Source organism: Phymastichus coffea, unplaced genomic scaffold (genome assembly GCF_024137745.1).
Source record: "Phymastichus coffea isolate CEN01 unplaced genomic scaffold, Cenicafe_Pcof_1.1 PCOF00035, whole genome shotgun sequence".
NCBI lineage: Eukaryota > Metazoa > Arthropoda > Insecta > Hymenoptera > Eulophidae > Phymastichus > Phymastichus coffea.
The window spans coordinates 2,040,782-2,066,559 of record NW_026706846.1 but is presented as its reverse complement, the minus strand read 5'-3'; the positions used below and the strand labels follow the sequence as shown (position 1 = coordinate 2,066,559).

Genomic DNA, 25,778 nt, shown 5'->3' with positions numbered 1-25,778 from the left:
TTTCGAATGCCGTTGACAAAATTTACCTAAATTGTGAGCCGGAAACGTTATAGGCCGGTTTTCCGGAAAATTCACAAATTTTTCGCGTTTTTTTTCTAAAAAAAGTATATTTTGAAATGGAAAAAGTTTGCACACAACATTGAAAACACTGTTATCGGTGTTATAGATGTCTTTTCTTTCAAATGTCGTCGGATTTTTTCCGAAATTCAAAATGGCGAACACAAAATGGCGTTCGAAAGGAAAAAATTTTTTTTTTAAACTTGACGAATTTTTTTCTTCAAATCTATCAAGTTTAGTGAAAAATTTCTAAGAACAAAAATGTTTATAGTTAGTCAAGAAATACTCTCAAATTTTTTCAGATTTTTTTACAGCGAATTTGGAAATTTCGATTTTCCGATTTTCCACGAATTCGAAAATTAACTCGGAAAAATCTGAAAAAAATTGAGAGTACTCCTTGGTAAATTTTAAGACTCTTTTGTTATTGAGTCAATAGTTTTTAAGTAAAAAATTAATCAATTTTATACCTAGTATAAATTACATAAAAAAGAACTAAATGTAAACCAACGTTTTTTTTATCACGTCTTTTTGCCGACAAAACGTTTTTGTCGTTGCCCGACCCTTACCATGTGGAGGTAAACGTGATATAGAGTCTGTTTTATTTTTTATTTTTTTTACATTTTTTAAATTTGAAAAATTTTTTTTGTATAGTTTTTTAATTTTTATAATTTTTTAATATAATTTGAACAGTAATAAAACTCTTTATAAAAGTTAGTGTTTTCATTCAGCATGAGAGTCATTCCAACAAGTTTGACAAATGTATTGATTGCATTGATTGCAATACCAAAAACTTCGTTTACCACAATCGGATGAGCACTTTTTATGTACGGTAGTTTTGAGATAGACGTGATTTTTTAATTTAGTTTGTGATAGATAATTTTGTGCAATGTTCATTGCAATATCTTTGACAGTCGATTTTTCAGTCCCTTCTGGAGGCACGGCATTAAACAATATAATCACATTAGTAATAGATGATTCAATAATTCTTATAAATACTGAAAAAGTCCACTTCTTACTTTTCATGGATGGTGATGCTTTGCTACAATATTGGTCATGTACGAGTATATTCTTCTAAATGTAATTATGAGAGCCTACTGTCAAAAGTTAAAGAAAGAGAGCCCATAGTCTGAAAAGTTTTTGCAGTACTTTTTTCTTATATTATGAGAAATGACATATGTGAATAAATTAAAAATTATGAATGAATTGAATAGAATATAATGGTTCAAACCAGTCAATAATATTAAGAAATACAGTACCGGCCATTAATTTTGGATGGGGAATCCATTTTTTGCTCTGACTTCTCACGCGCATATCTTCTTCAATATTTGTCGGAAATTTTTTTTTAAAATATTATTGGAAAGTACTCCTTAAAAGCTTCCTTTTTGTGTTATTAAATATTTTTTTATGCCGTTTTTGAGACTGTGAGACCCTTAAGCAATTTTACAATTTTTACAATTTTTTGATTTTTGTTCAACCAGCTACAGTTTTTTTAGTAATAAAGTTGGAAAAAAACGGAAAGCAGATATGGAAAGTACTTGCGAAATGCCATATGCAAGTATTTTTCAAAAAAATTTTAAGTCATTTTGTTTTAAGTTATAATTAGAGAAAGCTATAGGTTTATTTCTCTAACATAACAATCGATCATGAGAACTCCGACGCTTGAGTACACGTAATGTTTGTTTACGTTTTCAACTCCTGTCTTTGGTTTCGAGGTACTAAAGGTGAAAATGCTCGATATGTTTATATCACACATAAGTTGAAAATGGGTTTCCAGCGGGTGAGGACATTGAGAGAAGAGCAATCTCAAATTCGAAATTTACGAAAATTAGGTGTTTCTTTCCATGCAATTGCACAAAAATTACGCGTCCCTTACTATCGAGTGTGCAAAGTGTTGTCGAAAAGATCAAGAAAACGTGAAACCAAACAAGACAAACTCAAAACTAGTGCTTTATCGAAAAAAGAAAAGCGTGCACAAGCTGTAGCTTTACGAAATGAAGATTTATCATATTCTGAAATTTCAAAAAAACTTGGGATGTCATATGGCTCAGTATACAGAGCATGTCAAAGATACCGAGATTTCAAAAATAATGCTGATCGCCCACGCAAAGGACAGCCTCGAAAAACGTCAAGCAAAGAAGACGAGTTCATTGTTGTATCGAGTAAACGTGATAGAAGAGTAACTGCTCCTGAAATAACAGCAAATATTAATGCATCGAAGAATAAACCAGTTAGTTTAACAACAGTGAAACGCCGCTTACACGAAGCAAACTTAAACGGACGCATTGCTGCTAAGAAGCCTCTCCTTCGACCGATTAATCGTAAAAAACGTCTTGCATGGGCAAAAGAACATGTAGATTGGACAATCGAAGATTGGAAAAAAGTTTTGTGGACAGACGAATCAAAATTCGAGTTATTTGGCAGCAAACGTCAACAGTACGTACGGCGTAGACCTGGCGAACGGTTTTCTAAACAGTGTCTTATACCGACAGTCAAGCACGGTGGAGGAAGTATTATGGTGTGGGGTTGTTTTGCGTGTAATCAAGTGGGAGATTTGAAGAAAATAGAAGGTATTATGGATAAGAAAATGTATCACAGCATCTTGCAGCGACACGCTATCCCGTCTGCATTACGTTTAATTGGTGATGGGTTCCATTTTCAAGAAGATAACGATCCCAAACACTCTTCAAAACTGTGTAGAAATTATTTAAGTAAAAAAGAAGAGAATGGAGTATTAAAAAGAATGATATGGCCTCCTCAGTCGCCAGACTTAAATCCAATTGAATTATTGTGGGACGAGCTAGATAGACGAATACGGAAAAAGCAGAAAGCAAAACAAAACCTTTCCGAATTATGGAATGCCCTTGAAAGCAGCTGGAACTCTCTTGACCGTACTGTGCTTGAAAAATTAGTGTTAAGAATGCCAAGAATCTGTAAAGCTGTGATTAAAGCCAAAGGAGAATTTTTCGACGAATCAAAAGTTTAATATTTTTTTTTGTTTGCTTGTAAATATATAATTTATTGTTCTATTATTGAGTCTAGTTTCATATTTTTGTTGAATGTTCAAAGATTTCTAAGAGTTGTGATTTCATTGTATATTTTGTTGTGCAAACTATATTTAAAATGTAATTATATACGTACCATACGACATTGATTACGTTAATCCAAATGTTATAATGCTAAAATTATAATTTTAATAAATATGCTTGAAACAAAAATGTTTTTTTTTATTTAATACTCCGTAATAAAAAAAAGGCAGCGATTGACTTGTCGTAGTAAAAATTTAACAACAAAAAGACTTAAAATTTTTTTGAAAAATACTTGCATATGGCATTTCGCAAGTACTTTTCATATCTGCTTTCCGTTTTTTTCCAACTTTATTACTAAAAAAACTGTAGCTGGTTGAACAAAAATCAAAAAATTGTAAAAATTGTAAAATTGCTTAAGGGTCTCACAGTCTCAAAAACGGCATAAAAAATAATTAATAACACAAAAAGGAAGCTTTTAAGGAGTACTTTCCAATAATATTTTTAAAAAAAATTTCCGACAAATATTGAAGAAGATATGCGCGTGAGAAGTCAGAGCAAAAAATGGATTCCCCATCCAAAATTAATGGACGGTACTGTATATGTGCGTGAACCCATTTATGTTAACAATTGACTGAATTTACTTCATCAGTCCATACAATTTTTTTGTAATTGATATGTTGAAAATAATGCATTTTTGTTAAAATATAACATTTTTTCAATATTGGCCTATCGATAGCTTGGTCCAGAGGGCTCATTGGATGGAATCTTTCGAAGGACCTTCTTTTTTATAAAAAAGATGACACCTCACAAACTTTCATCAAAATTTACCAGGCAGAAGGTTGACTGTCCTTTTGTTAGTGGCCATTATAGCGTTCAATATGAATGCAATTTTTGAAGCAAAATATTTAATATATTAATAATTTATAGTATTTAGCATAAAAATTTATTGTGTAGAGACGTGGTAATGTTGTGTTAATTATTTGTTATATTTTTAATTTAGACTCCAGAAAATTGGGATGTAATGAATATTCTTCATACTAATGCATCTCAGGTGGCTGCTCTGGATCTTGGTTATGTTATTTCTTTAGACGATGTCAAGAAAAGTCAACCGAAAGTTCTTTTTCTTCTCGGTGCCGATGATAAGTCTATCCAAAAAGAAGATTTTAATGGAACCTTCATCGTTTATTTAGGTAAGCTGAAATGATCTGAATGATGAAAAATTTAATCACATTCCCCTGCTTTATTTGTAATGTGATTCAAGATATTCAAAGTAACATGCACAATAATAGGAGTAAGTTAGAATCTTCCTTGTACTATTAATGAATTATTTGATTACGTGGATATTGAAGGCAATATACGGCAGTCCTAAACGAAAATAAAGTTTGAAATCAAATCTAGTAAATTTAGTAGATAGTATTTTTTCTTATAAAAAAACCAATCAATAACCGTAAAACATTATTCGTAATTCGTATCTGATCATTTACCATTTTTTTTCGAAAAATACGGATTTTTTAAATAAACACTCAATTTTAAATGAAATAAATATAAATAATTACACAGACACATACATATATACATATATATAATAATATAATTATATATATGTATATATGTATAATAATTATAAAAAAAATTGTATACGTACAAAAAGGGTTTAAATGTGACCTGAAAAAATTGTCCAACTGCTTTTTTCAAAAGACTTATGTATACAGGATTTTCCATTAAATTTATTAAAAAATAAAAAATTCTCTATGAATGGACTCTCCACTTTGTTCTGACCATAGTCCAAGTCCATATTTATCACCGAGTAAAGTCAAACATTGTTTTAAATATTCCAACAAAATATGTAATTTGAGAGTTTTGGACACGTCAATTGCCAAAAGTTCTTTTCGAAATTCTTCAATCAGTTGTTCTAAATTCTTTGTTTCATCTTTTATTGTTTTGAAACAGCAATCTACAATTTTGTTTATAGCTTTAAAAGTTACAACGAAGGAAATGATAAAAGTTTTTCCAATATCATTGAAAATTTGAGGATCTGTTAATTTATCAGCTTGTTTCAAAAGTTTTTTTACATTGATCACTTTCGAATGCCCCTACTTAATAATTTTTGGATACAGCATACAACTTTTTTGCCAAATCAAAGCTTTTTCATTACCTAAGAGAGGTACCAGTCCATTTCAAAAGAGTAGATTAACTACTCTTTGCATCATGTACAATTCGGGATGATACATTTTTGAAACACGTAAATATCATCTTTGTAAAAAATTGATTTATTAATTGTACTGCCATTTAATTTACTTTGATTTTTATCTCTTTTTTTAAGGAACAAATTTATCATAATCTTTTTTAATATTACCATGTTTTTAATTTTTTGTTATTAATAGTAGACCTTCGTGGGAAACACGTAACCATTTGGAGCCGAAAATGAGTCAATTAAACGTCTTAACTCTGTAATGTGGTACCTTACAAGGCTTTGCCTGAAAGTGTTGCACTATTTGGAACACCTCAGAGAAGCCATCCCCGTCCCTTGCCGCCCCGTAACCAGTCAAATAATATTGCTTTACTCGCGCCCTAACAGAATACGTACTTTATTTTCAAATTCTCCCTGCCACGAATGGTAAAACGGTGCAACAAGTAAAACAGCGCTATCTTTTCTAAATTGTATATTGACTAATGATGGGAATATTCGGAGGGTGCAACCGATATCTGTATTATCAGTCTACTGCTGATGTGCTTAAATATCTTGCTATCGTTGAGAACGATTCCAGTGCCGGATTAACTATGGGGCTAGTAGGGGCTAGAGCCCCGGGCTCCTGAAATCCTAGGGGCCTCTTACTCTCGAAAAATATAAACACAAATAAAGAATATGAGACAAAAAATTGTACGATACCTATAAAAAATTTTTTTTATTAGTGTACTCGACTTTTTAATTCTATAAACGCTGGATTCGATTATTGTTTTATGAAAAATTTTTTCGTTAAATTAATGCCAGTAAAAAAATTTTTTTCTGCAAAAATGTTCACATTATATTATATATTTACTCGAAATTCTATAGGCATCTTGCATATTTTTAGAATGTACAAATAGTATATGCTTGAATTAAGTTTTTAAATTGGTTTCTTGATGTATTAGAAAAACGTTATTTCTTTAGTTTCAGCTGCATATTTACAAGATTAGGCGTTTGGAAATCGTTTACTTTAAAATGAATAGTATTTCAGATCAAAGTTTCTGAAAATGTAACACATTACATATACACCGAAACTATTATAGTATTTGTCAAAACTGACTGAAAAGTAATAAGACTATGTTGTGAGGTCAAATGACGATGCGAGAGGGTTGCTTGTTTTACACATTTCGCGGAAAAACAAAGGAATTTTTTTCGACATGCCTGCCATGGGGAGCTTACCTACTATCAATCGAGAGCAAGTTGCAGTCCGAACAATTACTTTTTTCTTTTCTGTCTATGTTTATAAAATTTTATACTGAAAGTGACAAAATAGTTGTTTTTTTCTCTAATGTATTCATTTGTGAAGGGTTATTATGCCTCTTTCTGGTGCTGCTAAAATAAAATTACAAAATGCTAGAGAAGCAGCAATTAAGAAGCTGCCTAGTGTAACAAAATATTTTCCACTCCCTCAGTCTGCTATTAAGCAAAATCAGGTAGGATAACCAACTGAGGATATATTTCATGCAGTTATGTCATAAATCGATGCAAAAACAAAAGATATCATTTACAGTGCATTTGTATAGAAAATATAGCTAATGATGCATCTGTTTCCAATACCACTGAAGAAGGGTCAATTCAGACTAAACTAGTTAATGATGAAAATATGAGTACAAACATTCATGTAAATTTACGTACTGCTGAAAATGCGTTTACGGTTTTAAGATTGAAGATGAGACTAATGAAGGTATATTCAAGCTATTACATTATTAATAAATATCGTGCTTATGAATATTCTTTATATAGTATTATATAATTATAATACTTTATGACTACTTTCAAAATATAAATATATTCGTTGAAGTTGAAGAAATAAACGATAATTCCAATTTTAAATGTTACTTTAAAAATTAAAAAATTGATATGTCAATATTCTTTGAGATTAATTTTTAATTTAGTAATAATTTTTCAGCGGACGAGGAGAAAGATCCTGCCTTGTGGCCTCTGAAATTATGTGAGAATAGCCATGAGCGTAATAAATATTTACAGAATGATTGTTCTTTCTTTTAAAATAAAAACTCTAGTTTCAAAACATCGAAATGAACATATAAAAATCAAAATCGATATTTTTCGTCAAATTTTTTTGAGAAAAATCTTTAGAATGGTGAAAAATGTGAGAGGAAATGGCTCATGTTTTCTGAATCAACTGGAACGGTTTTTTGTTATTTTTGCAAGCTATTTTCATCAGACTGAAAATCCTTTTGTGAAAAATGGATTTTGCAACTGGAAGAAAGCAAATGACTATATTTGTTCTCATGAAAATAGTAAGGAACACTATAAGTGTATGGTGCAATATTTGGCTTTATCCTCGACAAATGTTTGCATAGACAAAAGTACGCTTGAAGCATTTGAAACTGAATTGCAATATTGGTACCGAGTTCTATCAGTCGTAGGATTCCTCGCTGAAAGAGGCCTTCCATTTCGTGGAACAGACGAAAAAATCGGTTCACCAAACAATGGAAATTTTTTAGGAATTATTGAAGTGCTTGCCGAATATGATCCGTTTATACAACAACATATCAAATTATGTGCAAATAAAGGTTGTGGAAATATTTCATACTTATCGAAAACTACTTACGAAAAATTTGTAGACGCTCTGACTAAAAAGTGTTGTAGTAAATTATAAATGAAGTAAAAAATGCAAAGTATTGGGGACTTGTGTTGGACTCAACTCTGGACATATCGCATGTTGACCAATTATCGGTGGTAGTTCGGTATTATCTCAATGATCGTGTTTATGAACGCTTTGTTGATTTTATACCCATTAAAAGTCACAAGGGCAGGTCAATATTAAAAGATGTAATCACATTGTTAGATAGGGACTCTATTGAATTGGGAAATTGCCGAGCACAGACATACGACAATGCTTGCAATATGTCTGGTGAATACAACAGAATCCAAGCTTGCATATACGAAGAAAATCCCTTAGCATTTTACGTCCCTTGCACTGGCCATTCATTAAACTTAGTTGGAGAGTGTTGCGTAGAGTCGTGCCTTATTGCCATAAATTTTTTTGGTATTTTGCAACAGTTATATGTATTTTTTTCTGTTTCAACTGGCCGGTGAAAAATATTAGTGGATCTAGATGCGATTTTGAAAAACTTATTGCTGACAAGATGGTCACGCCGATCAGATGCTTGCAGTACTTTAATGAATAATTTTGAAGGAATCTACAAGACTTTGGAAAAAAATAGCAAATAACATAAATCAGAAGTCGGTAGTACGCAACGAAGTTTCGGCTTTAATGAAACACATCACCGGGCTTGAGAACGCATTCATGACTGTTTTTTGGGACTGTGTATTAAATCGTTTTGATGTCACAAGTCAATACCGGCACAAAGTCGATGTCGATTTGATTTCTGCCAGTCGGACGCTTTCGTCTTTAGTTGACTTTATCCAGAATATGCAAGAAAAGTTTTCCGAGTTTGAAGATAAAGCTAAAACACTCAGTTCATTAGTAAAACAAGAATACTCTGACAACGCTAAGCGTAAAATTACCAAGAATCTAGCAGACGATGGAGTGCAAGCTTGTATTCTATCTGGATCAGATAAATTTTGCATATTATTACGTTATAATAGACAATCTAGTCTTTAAATTGCAAGAACGATGTGCAGCTTACAACCACATCACTGAATTGTTTGGTTTTCTTCTTCATTTGTTGGATATGAGCGAAATGATTTACAAATCAAAGCAAATAAACTTGTTGAAGTTTACGCAAATAATTTATATGAGAAATTATTTATTGAGTTGAAGCAATTTATTCCACTTTTAAATTTGCGAGAGAGGTTTTTTTTTCAAGACGTTCCAAAGAAAGTGACAAAAAAAATGACAAAATAATAAGTCCTTTGAAAGTATTGAACTGGATAGCTGATAATGACATGATTCTAATTTTTCCTAATGCCTACATTGCATATAGATTACTACTGACTATTCCAATAGTTAATTACGAGACAGAAAGGTCATTTTCGGCTTTAAAAAGAATCAAAAATATTTTTAGATCCATAATGCTGAATAAAAGGCTAGGCTCTCTAGCAAGGTTGAATATTGAGAAAGAGTTGCTTCGATCAATTAATTTTGATGATATAATAGCTAAATTTGCTTTAGAAAAAGCGAGAAAGAAAAGTTTTCAATTTAAATGTGCCAAAACGTTTATTGTAAATTGATTCATGTGGGTATAGTTTATTGTAAATATAGTCATATGTATAAAATATATTTATGATATATAAATATATCGCTGATTAGCACTGATGAAGCATAAATAGAGCGACGTTAAATAAAAAAAAAAAAAAAAAAAAAAATATATTTATCAATGTATAAATCCGACTTTTTTTGGCAAAAATTGAGATTTTCTCTACCCTTAAGTGGGCCCCTTCGCTAATTTAGTCCCTGGCCCCTTAAAACCTTAATCCGTTGCTGATCGATTCTGTGTCTCGAAGTGATCTAATACCCAAAAATGGGTAACAAATTCTAAACAGCATATGCATAGCTTACGAGATAATATTAAAAGCCCTAGAGTAATGAATCAAAATTTCAGTAGCTAAGGCGCGTAGCTAAAACCATTCCGCGCAACCAGCAGAGGTGATATTGATGCGTAAAAAGATAGGCAAATGAAATCTGTAAAGAACCCTACTTAGGAGTTATCTAGAAATTTAGATAGCAATGTGATCTTTTGGCCCATATACGTTCTAGGTGGTTCGCGATATGCGAATGGTTTGGGTCGCAAGAGACAAAATATTCTCAATCTTTCGAACGATGCCGGATACAACGTGAAGAATGGTATTATTCATCACTTGGGCACCAAAACGGAATCAGAATAATAAATTTTAAATGTTAGATGACGAAGACGACTGTGACTTTTTAATTTCTTATAATTGCTTTCCTGTAAGTCTTCCAAATTTATTTTTTCAAAAACCTTTTTTTTATAGCTTAATTCATTATTTTCGGGCTGTTCCTGTTCCTCCCCTAAAAAGTTTTTACTACGCGACAAATACAAATTGTTTATAATTTTATAATGATGATGACTTTTTTCTTTTTACTCTCTATCAGAGTATCAAAATTTATTATTAGGAGCTTCAGTGACTGTTCCTGAATATTCTTTTCGTGCTAATTTATTATAAAAACTGAAATAAAATAAAATCATAAATAATAATATAAAAGCCTATTCATATAGATTGTAGTTCATTTATTCGAGAGTACTTGAATTAAGATGATTGTTCATAGGAAGTTAAAAAGAAAAAATATAGAAGGTTCGTGAATAATCTAATAAACATTTTGCTTTTTGAAGCTCATATACCTGGATATTAATACTGCGAACCGGGGACGAAGCTTCAAAAGTATTTATCTCGCGGTGATCCTGGCATTAATCCTTTGGATAATGCATATAAACAACACGATATTGCTTATTCATATAATTAAGATATTTAAGCGCGAAACGTTGCGGATAAAGTGTTAGCTAAACAAACTTGGCAATGCGTACGTAGTTCTAGCACTAATTTGGGAGAAAAAGCTGCCGCTTATCCTGTTACAAAACATTATGAAGGCCAAAACCAAGCTTACGAGGGCCGTTTGAAAAGTCCGTGCAAAGTCAGAGAGATGGCGCTACTAGTGCGTATCAAGGTTATTTTTAGTTAGTGGCATATCTTGGAAGAGCACACACCAAGTTTCAACCAGATCGGCCAATTACTTTGCGTTTTATGTTCGTTTCAATCAAAGCAATCGAATGGTTGTAAAAAAATGGACGAAAAAGAATTTCGTGTATTGATTAAACATTACTTTTTCAAAGGCAAAACGCCTCAGGAGATTAAACAGAAGCTTGATAAACATTATAGTGAATATGCACCTTCGATTAGAATGGTTTATAAATGGTTTCAAAATTTTCGGAGTGGCCATATGAGCACAAAAGACGCTGAACGTTCTGGACGCCCTGTTGAGGTTACCACTTCAGAAATCATTGATAAAATCCATGATATGGTGATGGCTGACAGAAGAGTGAAGGTGCGTGAGATTGCTAGTACTGTAAGCATCTCGAGCGAACGGATACATAATATTTTGCACCAACATTTGGACATGAAAACGCTATCCGCTAGATGGATGCCGCGATTGCTCACGATGGACCAAAAACGAGATCGTGTCAAGTGTTGCAAGAATGGTTTGCAGCTGTTCCAGCAAAATGCGCAAGACTTTAAGCGTCGTTTCATCACTGTAGATAAAACATGGATATATCACTACACTCCTGAGACCAAAGAATAGTCTAAACAATCGGTTACCAAGGGGGAATCTGCTCTGTAAAAGGCGAAGACAATTCCTTCGGCCGGGAAGGTTATGGTGATGGTCTTTTGGGATTCGCAAGGAATAATTTTCATCGACTATCTGGAAAAGGGTAAAACCATTACAGGCGAATATTATTCATCGCTATTGGATCGTTTGAAAGACGAGTTGCTAGAGAAACGTCCACGATTGGCCCACAAAAAAGTCCTCTTCCACCACGACAATGCGCCAGCTCATGCCTCAGCAATTGTCGCCGCAAAACTGATGGAGATAGGGTTCCAACTCGTTTCACATCCCCCCTATTCTCCAAACTTGGCTCCGTCGGACTACTATTTGTTCCCTAATGTGAAAAAATGGCTGGCGGGGAAAAGATTTTATTCAAACGAGGAGGTGATTGCAGAAACGAAGGCCTATTTTACAGACGTGGACAAATCCTATTATTTGGAAGGGATTAATAAACTAGAGCAGTGTTGGATGAAGTGTATAAGCCTAAAAGGAGACTATGTTGAAAAGTAAAAAACATTTATTAAAAAAAATCAAGCAGTTTTTATTTTTGCACGGATTTTTCAAACGACCCTCGTAGAATGGGTGTTAGAAAAAATCGAAAGAATAAAAGAAAAATTCTGCTTGGTAAGAAGCATTGTAAAAAAGATCTCTGAAAACTTATCACCGTCACAAAAAAAATAACAACACCTAACAATGATTCCAACATTGATATTAAGAGTGCTTTATATGCAGCACGTAAAACCATCGTAACTGCTGTTGAAAAGAAGAATATTAGTTTATAAGTTTACCAAGAATTCTTTCAATACCTAAAATTGCAGGATCTCTTCCAGCACTTATATCTGTTTTTGCTAGACTTAACGCACTTGGATCGTTAGTCGGTGGTGCGACCAGAGTAGCATCGTCTATAAATCGAGCGAGTGCAGCCAAAAAACAATTGGAAGAATAAACGAGACATAATAAATGTGTTAAAGCTCTAGCACTTGGCAAAAGTTTATATTTGAAATCTCATCAAAAAAGTTTTAACTTAGTCCTCAATAAAACCGGTAGAATAATGAAGGCTAAGAATAAAACTATTGTTAAGAAAAAAAAGTAATGAGAAGGTAATACAAACTTCGAAATAAGATTACCACATCGTTCTTTAATAAATTATGATATAAAAAAGAATGCTCGTTAATTGAAGATTCCGAATTCCCATGGTGTTTATATGAGAAACTCTCTACCAAAACAAGGACGCGTTAGTGAAAGAGTGTGCTATTGTAAATTTTAATAATAGTTCAGGGCCAGACACACATTGGATTGGATATCAAGAAAATGGTAAAGATGTATTTTACTTCGACAGCTCTGGTGATTTAAGATCACCTTTAGATCTCATCAAATATTACAAAGTCAATCGCATTAAGTACAATTATAAAAACTATCAGAATTATGATACTTATGTATGCGGTCATTTATGTTTAAAATTGTTATGTGGTTTATTTGAATATAGTAATAATTACAACATGTATAAATAGCTAGTTTGAAAAATAAAGGTTTCATTCTGATGTAATCACTCACCATGGTTAAATCATTCAGTCTAAGCTTATCTAGTACATCATTTGTATTGGAAACATATTATTTCCCACTCATTGAATTAGACAAAGATAAAACTTATGTTCTTGGTATAGTAGAATTACTTACATTCAATTCAATACCAAACATTGATGTTGGTCATAATAAGTTCAAAGTTGATTCGCAAGAGATTAAACTATCCACTGACAGTGACGATTTTCAATCATCTAACTCAATTGAATCCTTACTTGGCTTCACACGATTGCTGGAAGCCAATATAAACCATGAATCCGACATGCCTGTAGCCATTTTCAAAGTGAATGTTCTATATGTCGAGTGTAACATGACATCGGAAGCTTATATCAATCATAATAACGGCACAGTAATTATGAGTTCTTTCCAGCCATATTACCTGGATATAAGATTGTTGAAATTTCTAAACAGATCATATATTTGCCTTTAACTGTCAATGTATTTAATCATGTTCAGTTACGTTTAGTCGATCGAGACGGTTATTTAATTAATTTTTGAGGTGAAGTCATAACAATTCGTTTACATATAAAAAAAGTTTCATAATGGTAATAGTTTATAACTCTAAAGTAGGCTGTAACTACATAAATGTCCTATTATGTCCTCAGAAAACCAATGCACTACGGATAGTCAAAAGTCTGATATGTCGCAACATTCAATCTCAATATCATTGCGAACATTGCTCTGGGAAAAAGAAGAAAAAACATCAAATTTGTGAAAAATTGAAGTGTGTATTCATTTGTTGCTGTCAAGTGAAAGATGATCGAAATACTTTTTGTACAAACACTAGTCGCTCATCATAAGTCTATTGATCATTATAAAGTTGATGCACATTAAGTTTTCTCTCAAGTGATTAACTGAGCAATTTCTCTCTTTTTCTATTATAATTTGTGCTCGATTCATAGAACACTTCGCGCTATGAGAAACTTGGGCTGAATTACACTGCCGCTCACATAACTTTGGCCACTCCATCAAAAATCTGTCAAACTTTGAAGTTTTGTACCTCTATAAGGAACTAACCGATCTAAAAAATTCAAAGTACGTTTTGAAGCTTGTACCAAGCCCTTCAATATATGATGAAATTATTTCAAAAAATAATGTTTAATTAATTTTTTATAAACAAATGAAAAAAAAAAATTTTCAATTTTTTTCGTCCATTTTCAAATTGGCATAACTTTGTTAAAAATAATCGGATTAAAAAAAAAAACAAAATGGAGGTTAAAGCTATGGTAATACATACAGTTGCAAATAAACATAAGTATTAACTAAAAAATAAATACAACTATTCAAATAAAGTGAAATACGTCGAAGATTTATTAAAATAATAACAAACTTCAAGCCATCAATTTCATATTATAAATAACTTCATACAACCAAAAAACATAAGTACGTTAGCATTAAACACATTAACAATAACAATAAGCATATTACAAAAATTCACTTATTGACATAATAAATCATTTTTAAGTCATTAACTTCAATTTATAAATTATGATCAATTACAACAATCAAAACTATCAATTATTTGTCATACAAAAAATAACTTCTTTGGTCTTCTTTATTCAACTAAATAAACATTGTGACGGTAAACGTCGTATTAGCGCTAACAGCCCAACCATACGGCTGCAGGGTAGCACCTGCCGGTTGGGGCGAAATGTATTGAGGGAATTCGGCACGAGACGTAACGGAACGCGCGCGTACGAAAACGAACCAGTCGAGGATTAGAATCCGATCGCCAAACCGTGCAGAAAATACCTTTGACGTTATCCCGAGTTTCCCGGAGTGCAGAGACGACAAGAGAGAAGCTGTGCCATAGCCTGAGGGAGTGGAGTGCGTGCTAGAGTGCGAGTGGGCAGTTTCGCCATCGAGGGCCATTGCACGCGAGATACCTCGCAGCAAAGACAGACTTTTCCGTAACTAGGGTGCGAGCGTTTTTACTTTCGTGCTATCGTACAACTGATAACAAGGTAAGCTAGCCAGCTTAATTTCGCGATCGCGATAGAATTGTCTATAACTAATCTTTCGTACTCGACAAAAAGCGTGCATGTAATAACTCTGCGAACTGTGAACGGCGAGCGATCCGACACTGCATGTTGTTGTCGTGCCCGCGGCATGTAAACATAAACACGCGGGCCGAATGGAGTGTAATATTAAGAGGTAATAAAAGTTCTCGCTTGTGATACTAACGATATTTCCGACGTATTTATTCCGCATTAGTAGATAATAGGTTGACTGACACCCGTTCCCTCCTGCTCTCCGGTTTTCGTGTTTGAACGTGTAGGTAATCACGCGCGCCTTTCTATAAGATCGCGCGCTTAGATTAAATAAACGGTATTAATCTCGTTTCGTGGCGCCCAACATAAAAGAACCTAAGGCGTTTATGATTGTTCAAAACGCCGGTTCTAAACATTGACCTTGCGCTCAGTCAACCAGCGACTTAGGTAGCAATCAAAGTGTTGTTGTGCGCACTTGGTATTAAAAGTCACATAGTAAACATAGCCTCTCTGTTAGTTAGCTTGCGAAGGCCCGCCGCGACGATAAATTGTAAACAGTCGCTGTAAGCGCGTGAGAGTGCGACCGAACGACTCTTAACCAAGCGTAAACACCAGTTTTGAAAGTTGCCGCAAATAAATATTGTACCCGTTGTCAAACTAACACCGGCAACATTCAAACAAAAGAAATTCAAATCGATAATTTTATTTGATATCGTGTTGCCTTAACGTAAATGTAATTTTTAAATATTGTTAGCTGCGGTTATTGGTGATTACGCACACAGACGCTCGTTATAATATTTTAGATACTAACCAACACAGCCGCTCTAACAAACAGTTCGTGCGCCTGATAGGCAGGATCATAATATTACGCAATAACGAGCAAAGAGCCTTTCGGTAAATACAATAGTGAATACCCTTGGTTGAGCCTATCGTCGGCTAATAAAGTCCAAATTTTCACTTGCTTACCGATTTTAATATAGCACACGCACTCGCATCACGCGTGAAACAAGCGTGTAAATTTTCGTTAAAATTAGCCGCAACACAACTAACAGATGACAATGGACCGCACTCAAAAAGAGGTAGAAGACTGGATGTTGACGCTCCAAGACGAGGAAATTAACGAGTACCTCGAATACCTGGAGCTCAAGACAAGCGGAAATAAGCTCTCGAGAGCTGGACGACTGCAAAACTGGTTGTTAGGCGACTACTCTGCGGCGGATTTCGCAGAAGACGACAACCAGCACAGCAATCCGGCAAGAAGGGCAGCCCTACGCTCGGAGCTAATAGTATCCTTATGCGCGGAACACACAGCATCCGAGCAAGAAGGAGAACACCCGCTAGCCCAGCTAATGTAGAGTGCGGAAGTGATATCGCGAATTCAAGAAACAGCGATAAACATCACAAACGTACTGGACGACGGCGAGAGCATGAGCAGTAATAAGTATATTACGATAACGGCTAATGATGGTAGCCAATTCCAATTCCCGCCGGTATTCGCTGTGATGATTCAAGATCTCATTTTCCGGTCCAGAGAGAATGAGAAGAAACTCGAGCTGCTAGACTCATTAAGATTGAATGTGTCGAGTCTAACGAAGGTATTAGACCAAATATACAACAACTGCAGCAATGTGAAAAGCCAACTGGACGACCTATCCGCCAGGATGAGCGGATTGGAAAATGCCGAAAACCGAAACGTACAGCAAGACAATGCGAATAATTCCAGTGAAATGCGACACCAAGAGAAGACGCGTAGGAGCGTAGCATTCCAGGATACCTTCATCTACAATTACGACATCAGGTTACCTCAAAGCACTCCAGCTGGACCCGGATAGAGGCCCACGGGGGCTACCGGCAGGACCCCCCCGCCGGACGCTCCCTTTCGGAGAGGGTGGATAGCATCAACTCAGTGGAGTTAATGTTGAAGTGAATAACCACCCACCGAGCACGTGGTCATCTCAGCAGACAACAAACCCTTGGTCGACTACAAGGGATGTTGGTCACATTGTCCGAGGTTGGAAACTAAAGTTTTCAGGAGAGGGCAATGCGAGTATTGACACCTTTCTGTCTAGGCTGGACAACTTGAGGAATGACGCAGGACTCACAGAAGACGAGATGCTCCTAACGGTATCGGAGCAACAGCGTCTAATGAAGGAGATTCAGAGCCGATATCAGGGCCCCGACGAACCAATGAATGAAACGTCGCTAACATGATGGGCCTGATGAAGCGGCTAAATCCCCAGATGACGCCTGATAGTCGATTGGACCTGCTGCACGCCAACCTTCTCCCGGACATTCAAGGTCAAGTGCGGAGGTCCGAAGTGAACTCCATACGGACCCTGAACGCACTGGCCACGGCGGCCCAGAAGAGCTTACACCAGCGAAGGGTAGAACGGGTGGTACCAGACCATCAGTCAACTCTGTACCGGAAGTTAGCGTACCACCCTCGCACCGGTGGAAGGATGGAAGCAAGGGTGGTAAGGGCAAGGTGGCAGCGATGTCCAGTGATAAACCGGAGGTCAGCGACAGGTTGGACCGTATGGAGAAAGTGCTCGAGAAAGTGACGCACCAGGTCGTCTACACGCCGACGCCTTCGGGGGCGACACCTAGTCCGAGCCTAGAGGCAGTTGATAGCGAGAAGAAGGCTCCACCCACCGATATACTGAGCCAAGTGCTACTATCTCTCAAGGAGATATCGCAAGGGATGAAGAATAACTTCGCCGGGAAAAACCTGACCTCAGAGGACCGAACTAAGAAGCCGGAAGCTCCTCGAAGACGAGAGAGAGATTTCTCTAAGCCACTCAAATGCATCGAGTGTGGATTACTGGGGTACAGCAGGAAGTACGGTCCCCAATGCAATAAGGGAAACGAGGAAAGGAGTGGTTAGGTGGGGTTGACCCCACTCCTTCATCCCCTAAACCAAACCCCATTAACGAGATCTCGCGGCCTTTGCCAACACAGTCTGCACCGATAGTAACGAGCGTGTTGAGCGACGAGAGCGAGAACTCTCCTGGTGACACCAATGACGAACGTAGCGGTAGAGTGAACGCGGAGAGAAAGGGTATCGACGTTGGTAAAGCCCAAGACCCTGGACCGGCCGTGGTGGTGGCGAATGGATCGCACACGCCCTCGGGGGCGCGGGTAACGGCAGATAAATCATCGAAGGTTAACCCCATGAAAACTCCGATCGTCCAAACCAAGGTGGTTGGAGCGAAAAGTGACGTCACTCTACCACGCGAAAGCACAGTGGCTAGCGCCACTGCAATGAGCAGGACTGTGGAGCCGCCGAATCTGTTTCGCAATATTCACCGGAACAGGAAACGTACTGGTGGCTACCGGTAAAAATAGGAGACTTCCAGATACGGGCTCCTTATGATCCGGGGGCTTCCACCACAGCAATGGGTAGTAATGCTCTGCAGATAGCGTCTGTGCTAGGCGTCAGGTTAGATACCACCCACGCGGGTACGGCGGGACTAGCCGATGGTCGTAAGTTGACGATCGTTGGCCATGCCAGGTTGCCGTTCACCGTAGGGGAGATGACGATGCCGACGAGGGTAGCTATCCTCCCAACCCTCGTCGAGGAATGTATCCTGGGAGTGAATTTTGTCAGTTTGTTTAGAGCGGTACTTGACCCCGACGATAATACGTTGCTGTTCAAGCAATCACAAGCCAAGATGAAACTAGAGGTAGCTAGCTTAGAGGCTGGTCCGAGATTAGCTACGATCGGACTAGCCGAGGTGACAGCCTCTCAACAGGCGATATTGCAGAGGACCATCAGCGAGGCCTTATCGAAGGCCCCCGTGGGCTTGGGATGCGCGGCAGGCATTGAACACGAGATTAGGGTCGGTGATACGAAACCGATCAAACAGCGCTACTATCCGGTATCACACAAGGTCAAGCAAGAAATGCATAGACTGGTAAGGGAGATGTTAGACGAAGGGGTGATTGAGCCAGCGGACAGTGGCTGGTCGAGCTCCGTAGTTATGATACGCAAGAAGGATGGCTCGTATCGCTTCTGTATAGACTTTAAGAAGGTCAACAAGGTCACCGAGCCAAATGCGTATCCCCTACCGTTTATGCAAGATATATTGAGGCGCTTATGAAACGCACGCTATATCTCCACGCTCGATCTCAGTAGCGCGTATCACCAAATACCACTCAAGACCGAATCTCGACCTATCACTGCCTTTACCGTGCCCGGACTGGGACATTTCCAGTTCGTGCGAATGCCATTCGGTCTCTCGTACGCCGGCGCCACCTTCCAGCGGTTGATAGATAGCGTGATCGGACCCGAGCTTGGCGATTTCGCCTTCGCCTATTTGGACGATATCATCGTAGTATCGTCCAAATTTGAAGATCACCTACAACATCTTAAAACCGTGTTGGATAAGTTGTGTAGAACTGGCCTCTCGATTAATCGAGAGAAGAGCGTCTTCTGCAAGCCTGAGGCCAAATACTGGGGCTTGTTGATTAACCGCGAGGGTATCAGGCCCGACCCTGAAAAGGTACGCTCTATCGTGGCGTACCCACGACCAGGAAACGTGCGACATCTGCGCACCTTTCTGGGGGTTGCTTCATGGTACCGCCGATTCTTGAGTGACTTCACCACACACGCTCAACCGTTAACGAAATTGACGGGGAAAAAGAGCGAATATATGTGGGTATCGGACCAAGAACAAGCCTTTGCCAAACTTAAGGCACTCATGATATCCGCACCATGCCTCGGGTTACCGGAACCCGACGGGCAGTACGTGCTGGAGACAGATGCTAGCGCTACGGGAATCGGTGCCGTCCTAATTTAAAGGTAGGAGACGGAGACCGGATCATCGAGTACGCTAGCAGAGTCCTTAACCCAGCGGAGCAAAATTACTCTGCCACGGAGCGCGAGTGCTTGGCGGTCGTATGGGCCATACAGAAGTTCCGCCCATCATAGAGGCGTACCGATTCAAGGTGGTAACGGACCATAACAGTCTGAAGTGGCTTTACAACCTGAAGAACCCGATTGGACGTCTAGCCCGATGGGCCTTGCAACTCCGAGGCCATACTTTCGAGATCGAGTATCGAAAGGGGGCAGACAACGTGTTGCCCGACGCGTTATCACGCGCTTTTGAGCCCACGAAGGCTGAGGTTGGCGCAATGGACCAACCGAAGTCACGGGACGACGCCTGGTACGCGGAACAGTTCCGGCGCGTCGAGGACCACCCCGAAGACTACCCGGACTGGAAAGTAGTTGGCAAGGTGATGAATCACCAAAAGCCGAGCTGTGACTACCAAGGCGCAGATGGGTACGAGGACACTTGGAAGCTTGTCGTACTGCCGGAAGGCCGAAAGGCGGTCCTGTTCGAGAGCCACGACCTTGAGACTGTGGGACATTTGGGATGCGAGAAGACCTTCGCCCGCGTCGCCCAGTCCTACTATTGGCCAGGGATGTACGCGGACGTCAAGGGTTACGTCCAAAAGTGGCAGGTTTATCAGCAGTGTAAGGCCGAACAACGACTGCCGCGTGGGCTCATGCAGGATCGGATGTTGTCCACGCCTTGGCAAGTGGTAGCGGGCGACATCGCCGGACCCTTTCCGAGGAGCCCTCGAGGGCACGAATACGTGTTGGTATTCATCGATTTATTCCCACGATAGGTCGAGTGCATACCGTAAGACGATCGCGAAGGAACTCCGGGAACGAGTATTCCTTTGCTTCGGTGCGCCTAAGATCTTCCTGTCCGATAATGGCACGGAGTTCCGCAACCAGCTGGTAGACGGGTACCTGAGAGACCAAGGGATAAAACGGACCTTTACCCCGACCTATACCCCACAGGCTAACCCTACGGAAAGGGTTAACCGAACGTTGAAGACGATGATAACCTCGTACCTGCGAGGGAATCACAAGGAATGGGACCGAGCGTTACCTGAACTCACGTTCGCGTTGAACACTGCCGTCCACAGTTCCACGGGAACCAGCCCTGCCATACGGCAGACAACCGGAAGCCCCGAACACTCTTCGGAGACGAATGGACGAGCTTGTTGCTCGAGAGGAAAATTTGCTTCGAATCAGACAGTGGAACGAGCATGTGCAGAATAACCGCTCCGTTATTCAGCAGGCTCGCGAAAACGCTTCGGACGAGTCCCTGAGGCAGGCGAGATATTATAACCCCAAGCACAGGACCGCCGGGTTCAAAGAAGGTGACTAGGTATGGAAGAAGAATCGCATGCTGTCCAGTGCGACGCAGGGTATTTCCGCGAAGTTAGCGCCTAAGTTCATAGGTCCCTTTATCGTCACGAAAGTACTCGGAGTGAACTCGTACCGCCTTGCCAACCAGCAGGAAGAGGGTATGGAATTGGTCCACGCCAAGGACCTCAAGCCCTACTATGGACAGGAGGACGACTTACCGGAAGATGGAACCCGACGATGAAATGACGACGATATTTCTACCACCGAGGGAATCGAAGGGACGAGCGTCCCACCTATTGCGAGCGATGCGACGATACGCGGAAACGGGCACGCCAACACTACGGATAACACACTCCGGAATGATAACGGGACAACTTCGAGCCCACAACGTGACGCCCATTCCGATCCCTCCAACAAGATCCCAATAACCACCCCCTCAACTAATGTAGTGAAGCGCCCACGAGGGAGACCTTGCAAGAAGGCACTAACCACACACACTACACCGCATCGACAGAATCCTCGTATCTCCCCTCCCATTGTCGGGAAAAGGAAGAGGGGTAGACCGTCGAGAATACCGACCGTGGATGCATGAGGCCCTGCGAACGAAGGACCTGGGAGACCGATGCCAAGGATCCCACCTTCAACCCCGACGACGAAGGCCCTGGGCAGCCGAACAGGCGCCCACCTTCGATACCCAAGGAAAAGATTATGGATACTGATGTGTGGGATTGTTACAGGATGCAGATCACGCTCGAGCAATTCGAGCAGGCGGCGGCCGCCCTCATCGAGCTAGACTTGGGCCCCGCCCTAGAAGGGGTGGTCCACGCCGCCCTACACCTTCTCAGCACCAAGAAGGAGGAGGAGGAGCAAGCACGGGTGCGAGCTCACGAGAGCTCGTCATCCGTGCTAATACAGGAGCTCCCCATTGACGCCCGGGATCACGCGCGCCGAGACCGCGCCGCTACCTAGACCTCCAGTGGAAGCTATTCCGCTGAAGGCCCCACCAACCTCCGTTGGCACCCAAACGGAGGGGGGCTTCGTCGATGCGACCTGGCGCCCCAGGTTCGTTAGCTAGGCATCCTCGCCTGGTGAACGAACCTGGGAAGAGATAGTGGAGGGTTTGAGGGAGGTCGAGCAAGGCTGGACAACCCTCAACACCCTCCAACGTGCCGTGTATGCGGAGTAAGACGCGTACACGGCTGCGGAACACCGCCCCGGTGATATGGATCATTGGAGTAAGGTGGTGTACCGCCGGCGCCATTTCGCACAGGCGCTAAAAGAAGTCCAGCGCCGTCACCGCCAGGCCCTCGATGGCCCGGTGAGTGACACACCTGTGGGCCTCTCCCAGCCTCCAGTCGTCGGAGCCAGACTAGCGGCTCCGGAGGCCAGGTCGGAGGCCATGACACACCGGGGCCCGCGGACGTGCGGGGTAAAATTGGTGGTCAATGTCTTGGACGGCAGCAATGGGGGTCAAGCAACGGGACCCATCCACATAAATCTTGTGGTAGGGTCTACGGGTGAGGACCCCACGGTCGAAAGGCCGTTGTGGTCCTCAACGGGACGGGTTGCCACTGACCCCCAGAGAGCGAGGCCTCCCGCATGGCACCCTCTCCCGCGCCCAGTGGGAAGGGTGTAACGTATGCTACTACCCCCTTTAGACGCAGAAGGACGGGAGATGACCAGCGACCAGCCCGATTGAAGATCCCTGCCCCCGTGGGCAGGGCTACACCCACACTGGTACGCAATAAAGTTGCTCAGAAGATCACACAGAATATGACCTTTTATTATCCCTTCCCCTCCTCACCTCAAAAGGAACAGCGCTAATAATGTTATCGTCGAGGACCCCATAGGTCCAGACTGGAAGGGGGCTGTGACGGTAAACGTCGTATTAGCGCTAACAGCTCAACCATGCGGCTGCCGGCGAGGGCAGCACCTGCCGGTTGTGGCGAAATGTATTGACAGAATTCGGCACGAGATGTAACGGAACGCGCGCGTACGAAAACGAACCAGTCGAGGATTAGAATCCGATCGCCAAACCGTGCAGAAAATACCTTTGACGTTTTCCCGAGTTTCCCGGAGTGCAGAGACGACAAGAAAGAAGCTCTGCCATAGCCTGAGGGAGTGGAGTGCGTGCTAGAGTGCGAGTGAGCAGTTTCGCCGCCGAGGGCGAAACTGAGAACGCGAGATACCTCGCAGCAAAGACAGACTTTTCCGTAACTAGGGTGCGAGCGTTTTTACTTTCGTGCTATCTACAACTGATAACAAGGTAAGCTGGCCAGCTTAATTTCGCGATCGCGATAGAATTGTCTATAACTAATCTTTCGTACTCGACAAAAAGCGTGAATGTAATAACTCTGCGAACTGTGAGCGGCGAGCGATCCGACACTGCATGTTGTTGTCGTGCGCGCGGCATGTAAACATAAACATGCGGGCCGAATGAAGTGTAATATTAAGCGGTAATAAAAGTTCCCGCTTGTGATACTAACGATATTTCCGACATATTTATTCCGCATTAGTAGATAGTTGGTTGACTGACACCCGTTCCCTCCTGCTCTCCGGTTTTCGTGTTTGAACGTGTAGGTAATCACGCGCGCCTTTCTATACGATCGCGCGCTTAGATTAAATAAACGGTATTAACCCCGTTATAACATATCACAAAGTAAACAAATTTAAACTTTTTTTCGTCAAAGAATCCACCTTTGCTTTTGATTACAGCTTCGCACAACCGTGGCATTCTCTCCAACAATTTGTGTAGTGTTTCTGTTGCTATTTTCTCCCATTCATCTTGTAGAATTTCTTACAAATGAGCAGCTGAAGTTGGACATGATTTACGTACTTTTCGATCAAGTTCTTCCCATAACAATTCTATAGGATTCAGATCCGGTGACTGTGGTGGCCATTCCATAACTTGTAATTTTTTTTTCTCAAGATTTGCTAAGTAATTTTTACATATTTTCGCTGTTTGCTTCGGATCATTATCTTATTGAAAAATAAAGGATGGACCGATGAGTCGTGTACCAGACAGAACCATATTATATTGTAAAATTTTTTTGTACTTCTCCTTTACCAAAATTCCATCTACTTTTTTTAAATCACCGACTTTTGAATTTTCGAAACATCCCCATACCATAACTAACCCACCGCCTTGCTTCACCGATGGAATTAGACAACTTTCCAAATATTTTTGGTTGTTTTGCCTTTCGAATATACGTCCGAGGTTTAGAACCAAAAACTTCGAATTTAGATTCGTCACTCCATAACACACGTTTCCAGTCACTTAAATTCCAAAGCCGATATTTTTTAGCTCATTCCATTCTCTTCTTTTCGTTTACTTTTTTTAATAATGGTTTTGTCTTTGCAAATCGGCCGTGTAAACCTTTTTCAACAAATCTTATTTTAACAGTAGATACACTTATTGGTGTGTCAAGATGTTCATTAACTTGAGCCGTGATTTTTGGAGCTGTGAGACGTCTGTTTCGAATACTCAAAAGCGCTATGTTGTCATCTTCTTTTGCTGTAGTTTTTCTTTTCTTTTTCTTTGGTTTTGTAGCGATGTTTTGTTCAGTCAAGAACTTCTTTATGTTATAATCTACAGTGCCTTTAGCGATTTGCAGTTCACTTGCTATTTTTCGTCTACTGTATCCAGTTTTATACAAAATAATTATTTGCAAACGAACTTGCTCTGTCAAGTGCTTGGCCATGATTATCGATCGATCGAGATTCGTAGACAACTAAGTAAATCATCGATTAAACTTGTAACTCTTCTTGAACCATGGTCACAAAAAATTTTTGTAAACACAAGACACTGTTTCGCATATACATAGCAGTGTATTGCGGCGCAGAAATCTCGCAAAACTTATAGTCTTTACTTTTATATCAAGGTATATATATGCGTGCATTCATTGTATACGAACTACTATTATCATAGGTACGATACCATTATAAAGTAGATTGTATACCGATTGTAAAAATTATCTATTACACAGCTCCACAAAAAAAAAATGAAAGTATTTTCCCCGATATCTGACTGTATGTTCTTTATGTTTTTGAGGTCGCTGAATCCGAATCCGGGGTCCGTTTGACTCCATCACGTCAGGGTTAAGGGCATTTGAAGGTCAAATTGCGAATCGACCCGTTAAAAAATTTTAAAAAAATTCATAATATATTTTTGGGATTCCTGATTCCAAATCCAATTTTTTTTGAACCTCAACATGTCAGAATCAAGGTCAAACGGAGGTCAAATCATTCAAATCGGATGATACAATATTTTTGACTCCAGATTCTGAAAGAGCGGAAAATTTTACGTCCGAATACGTAGTAACTTTTTTTTTAAGCCGACTTCTGTAGGTCGCGTTGCGGTTATCCAAAATAAGACTTAGATATCTATTTTTGGAATCTGTTGGCAGCGGTTTTTTCCATGCGTTTGCATCCAGGACACCTCCCCGTGGTGACGGCGGGCAAC

The 25,778-nt window shown here is 39.6% G+C and overlaps 1 protein-coding gene across 3 annotated transcripts in view; it reads left to right on the top strand.

The window, feature by feature from the left end:
• The window catches only part of LOC131663397 (NADH-ubiquinone oxidoreductase 75 kDa subunit, mitochondrial), a 779,163-nt gene that overhangs the window by 519,993 nt on the left and 233,392 nt on the right, over window positions 1-25,778 (top strand). For all 3 annotated transcript variants that reach the window (XM_058933788.1, XM_058933789.1, XM_058933787.1), the window contains one exon: window positions 4,084-4,273. In XM_058933788.1, the coding sequence (XP_058789771.1) occupies window positions 4,084-4,273 (190 nt within the window). The remainder of the gene's footprint in view (window positions 1-4,083; window positions 4,274-25,778) is intronic.